Source organism: Cotesia typhae, unplaced genomic scaffold (genome assembly GCF_013202065.1).
Source record: "Cotesia typhae breed Kobodo isofemale line unplaced genomic scaffold, CoteBio_Ctyphae contig_36, whole genome shotgun sequence".
NCBI classification, from domain to species: Eukaryota; Metazoa; Arthropoda; class Insecta; order Hymenoptera; family Braconidae; genus Cotesia; species Cotesia typhae.
The window spans coordinates 2,206,571-2,215,750 of record NW_027423744.1 but is presented as its reverse complement, the minus strand read 5'-3'; the positions used below and the strand labels follow the sequence as shown (position 1 = coordinate 2,215,750).

General features: G+C 25.2%; 2 protein-coding genes across 3 annotated transcripts; one reads left to right on the top strand and one right to left on the bottom strand.

Annotated features, from left to right (window-relative positions):
* Positions 1-214: 214 nt before the first annotated feature.
* LOC141526774 (uncharacterized) lies at positions 215-2,252 on the bottom strand. Of its 2 annotated transcripts, none has more exons than XM_074241860.1 (5): positions 2,225-2,252; positions 1,956-2,080; positions 865-1,046; positions 526-797; positions 215-440 (listed from the first exon to the last, which is right to left on the bottom strand). In XM_074241860.1, exons 2-4 carry the CDS (start codon positions 2,023-2,025, stop codon positions 744-746), a joined length of 306 nt encoding a protein of 101 aa, XP_074097961.1. In that variant the 5' UTR covers positions 2,026-2,080; positions 2,225-2,252; the 3' UTR covers positions 215-440; positions 526-743. The 2 variants fall into 2 exon arrangements, with proteins under 2 accessions (XP_074097961.1, XP_074097960.1); XM_074241859.1 differs by having other exon boundaries at positions 2,161-2,250.
* A 3,685-nt stretch (positions 2,253-5,937) lies between these two features.
* Positions 5,938-7,846, top strand: LOC141526600 (SET and MYND domain-containing protein 4-like). Its single transcript, XM_074241639.1, has 2 exons — positions 5,938-7,211; positions 7,777-7,846. The coding sequence occupies exons 1-2, from the start codon at positions 6,392-6,394 to the stop codon at positions 7,842-7,844; spliced, it is 888 nt and encodes a 295-aa protein (XP_074097740.1). The 5' UTR covers positions 5,938-6,391; the 3' UTR covers positions 7,845-7,846.
* The last annotated feature ends 1,334 nt before the right edge of the window (positions 7,847-9,180 follow it).

The window sequence follows — 9,180 nt, the reverse complement described above, 5'->3', positions numbered from 1 at the left end:
AAACAATGAAATTATTAGTATAAAAAGTAACTGAAAGAAAAAAATAAATATTAATATGACACTGAAATTTAGAGACATCTGATTATTTTTAGGAATTTTTTAACAAACAAATTATAGCAAGAAAATAGAATTTTATTAAAAATTTAATCTTTAGAAGCTTTGAAAAATTATAAATGATATTTTTATGATTAATTTTTCTAAACCTAGTTTATTTTTCAAGCAAAATCATATATTAATCAATTTAAATTATTTTAATAATCAATTTCAAAGTCAATTTCTTGGATCTTAACGTTTTACTTATCTTTAGATTACGAAAAATATTCTCCGGAGTAATTGATGTATCAGTAATTGATCCTTGATACATTGACATTATTGTGCTATGTCCTGAATCTGGGTAGTATTGTATCCAGGATAAAAGATATTTTGAGTCATTAAGATCTCTAATGATACAAAACAAATAATTTAACAATTAGCAAAAAACAATGTAATAAAAATAAATTGAATAAATAGTTTAAATAAACTAACCGATGGTTACGGTGACGTGGCATGGGTTGCTGAAGTAAATTACGTGTAGAGATTGGAGCAGAACTAGAATTGATTTGATGCTGATATGAATTATCAACATTCGAAAAATTAAAAACTTGTGCGTTGTTAGCCGAAGTACTTTGGTGAAATTATACACTTCCCTTGCTTTCAAATCATCACACTTTTCTTGCAATATTTGTAGCTCTTTCTTCTCTCGTTCAATACGTTTGCGATCTTCCCAACAAGCTTTTCAACAATTCGCATTTTTTGTGCTGTAATTTAGGTATTGTTGTTTTTTAAATTATAAAGCAGATTACAAAAATAGTAAATGTAGATTACCGATTTTTCAAAACTCTTGATTATAATCGCACATTGCTCGCTCTGAAATTTTGAAAGCGATTCCAATTGTTCATTAAGTTGAGATAAAGGAACAAACAAATTGACAATAGATGGTGGTAAAGGTGCCACTAATGGCATTGATTGGATCCCAGTGGTATTACAGGTTGTACAGTGGTTTCCGACTGCAAAGTAAACATTTATTGGCGTCCAAAATTATGAGAATCAATTTAGCAGATAATACACGGAAAGAACAAGATGACACTGGATGTCATCCCAGATTATACTCAGTGATATCCGTGGTGAAAAAAAAGAATTTCCAGATAGTAGCTAGTATAATCCAGATTATACTGGGTGATATCTGGATTATACTCATCACAATTTGGATTATACTAGCTACTATCTGAAATTTTTTTTTCACTCAGTATAATCTGGGATGATATCCAGTGTCATCTTGTTCTTTCCGTGTAGTTAATTTAAAAATTTTTTTAACAAATAAATTATCGCAAAAAAAAAATGAGACCAAAAATTGACATTTAGAAAATTAAAAAAAGAAAAAAATGCAATTTTTTCAGAAATAATTTTCAGAACAAATTTATTTATTAAAAATGAAAAAAATAATAGTGAAAGCTAATGACATTTAATTTAGCTATCCACTTGACAATTTTAATTTTCTTTAAGAAAAAAATTTTTGTAAAAAATTATTTTTAAAAAATTGCATTTTTAATTTATTAAAATTCCTACAAGTCCATTTTTTTAACAATATTTGTTTACTATAATTTATTTATTGAAGAAAATTAGAAAAATTGTGAAGTGACAGCTAAATTTAATGTCATTGACAGCTAACTTTAATGTCGTTCCAAAATTTGATGACATTAAAGTTAGCAGTCACTTGATTATTTTTTAGTTTTTTAACAAATAAATTTGTTCCAAAAATTATTTTTGAAAATTTGCATTTTTTTATTTTTAAAATTTCTACGTCTATTGTTTTGTATAATTTTTTTTGCCATAATTGATTTGTTAAAAAGTCTGAAAATTATCAAATATCTGCTAAATTAATTTTCATCAAAATTTGATATTTTTTGACAACTTACTTCTAGTGATGCATTTATGACAATAAATATGTCCACACTGAGTAAATGAGGAATGGTGGACCACTACCATCCATCAGGAGCACACATTTGTTACAAAAAAAATTCCATATCTTCAATTTTATAACCTTCAATCGTATTTATAAACAGAAAAGCTTTTTAAAATAATTTACAAACATCATTGGTTATAATTATTAAATATACTTACAGTAAAGAACAATTGCATTCATCAATTTTACTTGAATACGTATAAATAAAAAAATTTTGTGTACCTTTATTATTGATGATCAGTTCCAAGACAACAATTGAAACACCTGTATGTTCTAGACATAAGCTTGAAACAGAGGACAGTGACTGTGGTACAAAATTCGGTTGATCTCTATCTAATGAAGTAGTTTAGATTAAAAAATGTATTATTATTTAAAATTGAGTCAAAAAGTGCGATTTTAATTTATAGTCAATGAAAATATAAAAATCATGCCATAAATATAAAAAAAATTATTATCTTACATATAAAGAACTTTTAAGATTTTTATGTAATTTTAAATGAAAATGAAGTTAGCCGACATTTCAAAATTTTTAGAATGAAAATTGACTTAGCTGATAGTTGATAGTTTTAAGAATTTTTGTAACAAGTCAATTATGGCAAAAAAAAATTTACAAAAAATTGACATTTAGAAATTTTAAAAACTACAAATGCAATTTTTTTTAAATAATTTTTGGAGCAAATTTATTTGTTAAAAAAAAATTAAAAAATTGTCAAGTGACAGCTAACTTTAATGAGTATATTTTAGAAATTTTTTATTGAAAAAATTTCAATTAAATAATTAAAAAAAAAAAATTTCACCTGTAAAAACTTGAAAAACTTTAAGTGTAATTTTTTCTTAGAAATATCTTTTAGTTGTAATTTAATTAACAAAAAAATCAAAAATTTTCATACGTCTGCTAAATTCAGTGTCATAATTTTTAAATTACGTATTGGCGTATTACAGTTTTTGTATTAGCAGATGAAATTTATAAAATAAGTAATTATTTAAGGGTAACACCACTGTGACGATCGAAAAAAGAGGTGATTTTCGGGAATTTTTTGACAGGAAAATAAAGGAATTTGGGGATCGGGTTTTTTTTTTATTTTATTAAGGGTATATTAAAGATTGTTACCCTAAATTTTTATTAAAAAACATTTAATTATTGCAAAGTTATTGACAATCTCGTAGAGCACTAAAAAAAATTTCTCCCTCCATGGTCGGTTCGATAACTCAAAAACGGATTATCTGAAAATAAAAACCCAAATTGCTTTTTAATCAGTAAGGATGTAGTTATCGTCGCACGTATGGAATTTTTTTAAAATTTTCATTTTTGAAAAAATGGCGACTAACTGAAAATTTTCTCAATATTTTTACTTTTTTTTGTTTTAAGCCGGCTAAAAAAATCTTTCAAATAAAAAATTTTTTAAATTCCGTACGTGCGACGATAACTACATCCTTACTAATTAAAAAGCAATCAGGGTTTTTATTTTCAGATGATCCGTTTTTGAGTTATCGAACCGATAAATCAATTTAGCAGATATTTATTAATTGTTAGAATTTTTTAACACATAAATTATGGCAAAATTAAATGAAAAAAAAAATTGACATTTAGAAATTTTAAAAAATTATAAATGCAATTTTTAAAAATAGTTTCTCAGAAAAGATTTGTTAGTTAAATAAAATTAAAAAATCATCAAGTGACTACTAACTTTAATTTTATATCAGAACCGACCATGGAAGAGGGAAATTTTTCTAGTGCTCTACATGATTGTTAATAACTTTGTAATAATTAAATATTTTTAATAAAAATTTAGGGTAATTATCTTTAATGTACCCTTAATAAAATAAAAAATCCGATCCCCAAATTCCATTATTTTCCCTGTCAAAACAATTCCCGAAAATCACTTCTTTTTCGATCGTCACAGTGGTGTTCCTCCTCAAGTATTGTAAATCCGAACAAAAACAGTTTCACTGTAAAAAAATCGTGCCAAGTCCACGTTCATAAGACTATTAAGAAAAAAAAATTTTATTTCTTTACAAAAAGATATAAAATAAAAAAATTAAAAATCCAAGTAACCGATATGGTTGTATATGATTTTCGAAAATTAAAAAAATTTTTGTAAATTTAAAAATTAAAAGAAACAATTTTGGAACGTATTTGGTGTGCGTAGTTACGAAATATTTCACTTTTATGAAATTCCTAAATTGTATCTACTAGTGCACTTAAAAAAATTCAAGTACACAATAACGTACACCAAGTACATTCCAAAATTGTTTCTTTTAATTTTAAATTTACAAAAATTTTTTTAATTTTCGAAAATCATATACAACCATATCAGTTACTTGGATTTTTAATTTTTATTTTATATCTTTTTGTAAAGAAATAAAATTTTTTTTTTTTTCTTAATAGTCTATGAACGTGGACTTGGCACGATTTACAGTGAAACTGTTTTTGTTCGATTTCAGTTTTTTTGTAATTATAATAAAAATTGACAATTTTAATTTAATACATTTCCGGTGGCAAACTATCCCCTTTAAGCTATAGTTCATGTAAAAGTTATTCTTGCGCCGCCTGGCGTGTGTAATTGCAAGCTGTCAAATATCTTTTTTTCACTGTAGTTTTCCATCTATCATAAGATTAGCATGCATCGTTATATTATTTAGTCTCTGGCCGTCCGCTTTTTTACATAAGAAAAAGTTAAAATCTAAAAATCTGGGTCGCTATAGTTTGTGCTGATTATTTTTAATAATTTTAAATAAAAATTATAAAGATAATTGTTAATAATCAAGTAATACGCGTAATAAAAAGCATGAACTACTATTATAAAATATCATATAAAAAAATCAAATTAAATTTGAAAAAAACTTGTAACCTCAAAAAACGATTCTGCTTACGGTATAATAACACACTCGGTAGTCTGGCTTGAGAACGGAACTTGGCGCCAGATTCTACCGAATCTGTTGATATTAATCATACAAAAAAAAAAAAAAAAAAAAACAAGAGTTACTTGTTCTCAATTTAATTGAGCTTTTTTTCTTACTGGAAAAAAAAATATTAAAATAAAAATAAAAATTAAATTAGCCGACATTTAAAGGTTTTTATAATTATTTTTATTGAAAAAATTGTTAAAATAAAATTAAAAGAAAAATTTCACATGTATAAAATTTGAAAAATCATACGTGCAATTTTTTAAAGTATTTTACTTGCAATTTAATTGTTGAAAAAAATAGAAACATTTTTGAACGTCGGCTAAATTGTGTAACTGAAGTTAGCCGTTAGCTGTCAATTAAAAATTTTTTTAACAATTCAATTACAATATAAAAAATGCTTATAAAAATTTTAACTTATAATTTTTATTAAATTTTCACATATGGAATTTTTAATTAAATTTTTTTCATGACACTGAAGCTAGCAGATGTCTAAAAATTTTGATTTTTTATTAATTAAATTACAATTAAAAGATATTTATAAAAATTGCATTTATAGTTTTCAAGTTTTTTACATGTGAAATTTTTTTTAAATTGTTTAATTCAAATTTTTCAATAAAAAATTTCTAAAAATTTTGAAATGTCGGTTATATAACTTCATTTTCATTTTATTTCAATAATTTAATTGCTATAAAATTCTAAAAAATTTTAATAACTGTCAACTTTAGTGTCATGGCTAATTTTAGTATCATAAATAAAAAACCTATAAAAATGAAGTTAGCCAACATTTAAAATTTTTAGAAATTTTTTTGAAAAAAATTTCACTTTAACAATTAAAAAAAAAAATTTCACATGTAAAAACTTGAAAACTATAAATTACAATTTTTTAGAAATATCTTTTTTAATTTAAATTTAATTAATAAAAAAATCAAAATTTTTAAACGTCTGCTAACTTCAGTGCCATAAAAGCCTTTGTCATCACTCAATCCCACTGATTAAATTTTACTTTCTTTTTCTCTATCGATGGGTTTGTGCATACGTTCAACTTATTCCGTTAGCATGAAATATGTGAAGAAACAAAGCAATTCAGAAGAATAGCCATAATCATAATATAAATCACATTCCAATTCCACAGTGCGCAGTTACAGTTTGTATTGCAAGTTCAAGAAATAACGATATCTGGTATTTAATACCGAATCTACAGTGACCGTAAGAATTTAAATAAATTCTATTATTATAATGGAAGTCTTGCTTGATAATTTATATATAAAATTGAGAGCTAAAAAATCAGTTCGGGAAATTTGAACAAGAATATTCACTTTTAAAAACCAACGAAGACAGAGTTAAATTTACAATAAATATTTTCAAAGAGAATGACATCAAGTTTGAAATAAATGGAAAAGAGAAAAATAAATCTGATGCTACTCAATACAATAAAAAAGCTACCAAACTTTACATTTCGCAAAAGAAAGTGGTAAGAAAATGGATCTTGATTCAATTATTAAATTATATACAAAGAGTGTAGCATACGCACCGGTTAATTCATACATTTTATCACTGGCGTATGCCAACAGATCATTGGCTTTGTTTAAAGCGAGGCTTTACCGTGACTGCATTGATGATATTGAACATGCTCTACTGGTTGGTTGTCCAGAAAAATTAAAAATTAAACTTGATGCACGGAAAGTTCGCTGTCATCAGATATTGGACTCACCAAATTCAACTCTGGAGAAAGGAAATTTTCGGGAACTGGAAAAAGTTTCTAAGCAGTTAGAAAAAGTAGATCTAAACGCTAAGACTGTGAAATTGGATGAATCAGTATCAAAAAACAATGAATTCATAAAATTAGATGGCAACAGAAATTTGCCTCAAGTACCGAACGATAATGAAGAAATTCCGGGTGCATCATCTGCTATCAAACTTGTGTATTCTGAAGAATTTGGAAGATATGTAGTAGCTACACGAGATATTGAACCTGGCGAAGTTCTGGCAGTCCAACAAGCATATGTCTCTAATTTATTTCCTGAAAATTTTTACAGTCACTGTATTTACTGTATGAAACAAACTTGGTCAGGAATTCCTTGTGACAAGTGTGTCTACGCAATTTATTGTTCTGAGAATTGTCGAAAAGCAGCTTGGATTAATCATCATGATATTGAATGCCAAGTAGTTGGTCCTTTGATTGATGTAGGTATGAATAATCTTGGACTGATGAGTTTGAGATTGCTTGTATCAGCTTACAAGGAAACAGAAGATTTACAAGTATTAAAGAATCACTTTAAAGTAATTGATTCGTTAACTGGTAATTATATATATATATATATATATATATATATATATATATATATATATATATATATATATATATATATATATATATTTATTTATTTTTACAAGAATTATGAGGTAAAAGATCCAGTTATTGACATTTACAATTTTATTTTAGTTAAAAAAACAAATTAATTCTAATAAATTAATAAATATAATTTTTTAATTATAAATTTTAAGATAATTTTTTTTTTTTGAGAACATTTTATTATTTAATTACACTAAAAAAAAATTAACTTGAATCAAGAGTAAAAGTCTTGAACCAAGAAAATAATTTTGAAGAAGCTCATTGTCTTGAATCAAGACAAAAATTCTTAAATCAAATAAAATGTACTTAAACCAAGTGAAATTTCTTAGTTTAATAATTTTTTTAACTCAAACCAAGAAAATTAAATTTTTCAAAATTATTTCCTTGATTCAAGTAAATTTTTTTCTGTGTAGAATAAAATTGCAAGTGTCAAACAACTAGGCCAATAACTGGGTCTTTTACCTTAGTGAAACTAAAATAAATATATTTTTTTTTCCTTTTTCATTTTCAGATCCAAGAACTCGAGGATTTACTGGAAAGATTTTAGATGATAAAAATATGCTAGTGTTTACACATTGAAACAAATTCTGAAAATAGACCTAATGATGATCTATTTGAAAGATCTTTCAAGGCTACTTACATAACATTTGTACTTGCTAAAAAAACTGAAATTTTTGGTAAGATATTACCTGGTGATTTAGGAAATTTGAAAGACCATCAATGGTTTACTTTCGTTGGTGGATTGATTATGAAGCATCAACTAATTATTCCAAATAATGTTCATATGGTATGTGAATTTTATGATGTTTTTACAAATTTTTATGTCTGAGTCAATATATAAATTTAATTTAAAAATAACAAGTTTCAGAAAATTTTAACGATTCTAAATATATTAAATTTTTGCGTCAGTAAAATGTTTTTATTCAGAAATTCATGACATGTATTGTTTTAATTCGTTTTCTTCATTGGTTAAATCTCAATATTTCTTTTACTTTACAGAGATGTGAAGAAAGTTCGAGCTTCTGTCCTCATGAACATAGTAGCGCACTTATGCCTTTTTTTAGTTTATTCAACCATAGTTGTGTTCCTTCAATTTTTTGGTTGACTTTGGAAAAAATATTGCTGCGATTTCAACGCGTAGTATTAAAAAAATCAACAAGTAAGTTTGCTCAAATTAATTCTACCGTACGTTTTAATGATTAACATCAATTTTTTGTGAATTCAGATTTTTGACAATTACGGGATGCATTACATTTATACAGAAGATACATATATGAGACAAACTTATTTACAACGAAGATTTTTTTTGTTTGCAAATGTGAACCTTGTACTGATGTTTGTTTTAATACTTATGGACCTAAATCTTACATGGTAAGAAAAATTAATATTTTATTTGTATGTATACATAATTTTTATATTAAAATGAAATCACGATTCCCTAAATTACAGTTAAAAGGATTAGGATCACAAGTCAATTTTCGAATTCACAAGGCACTGAAAAATTTAAATAAATATTTAAAAATTTTCATGTTTAAAAATGATGACAATAGTGAAGACAGTGAAGCAGTTATAAAAGATTTGAACAATATGTTAAAAGTTTTAGGAGAACATGTTGATCTTTACTGTTGTGCTGAAGCAATTGAAATTTTTTCAGTTTGGGAAAAAGTCTATAGCCTTCGAGGCAATCGTTGGCAATCAGTTAATATCTAATTAAGTGATAATCAGAAGAGGTAATCAAAAGATTTTTCTAATTTATCTGCGAAAATATTGTATTTCACATTGACTTTACCTTCATTTTCAACTAAAATTACTGCAATTTTTATTATATGCTTACGAAATCAATAAATTTTCATTAAATATCAACAGTTTAAGTATTTATTTTCAAATCTGACTAATTTTCAAGCAGATAGAAGTT

Excerpts from the sequence above, each read along its gene's own strand:
- LOC141526600 (XM_074241639.1), top strand. The coding sequence starts at position 6,392 with ATGGATCTTGATTCAATTATTAAATTATATACAAAGAGTGTAGCATAC. Across the intron at positions 7,212-7,776 it reads AGTAATTGATTCGTTAACTG|ATCCAAGAACTCGAGGATTT; the intron begins GTAATTATATAT and ends TTTCATTTTCAG.
- LOC141526774 (XM_074241860.1), bottom strand. The coding sequence starts at position 2,025 with ATGGTAGTGGTCCACCATTCCTCATTTACTCAGTGTGGACATATTTAT. Across the intron at positions 1,047-1,955 it reads TCATAAATGCATCACTAGAA|TCGGAAACCACTGTACAACC; the intron begins GTAAGTTGTCAA and ends TTTACTTTGCAG. Across the intron at positions 798-864 it reads TCAAGAGTTTTGAAAAATCG|CACAAAAAATGCGAATTGTT; the intron begins GTAATCTACATT and ends CCTAAATTACAG.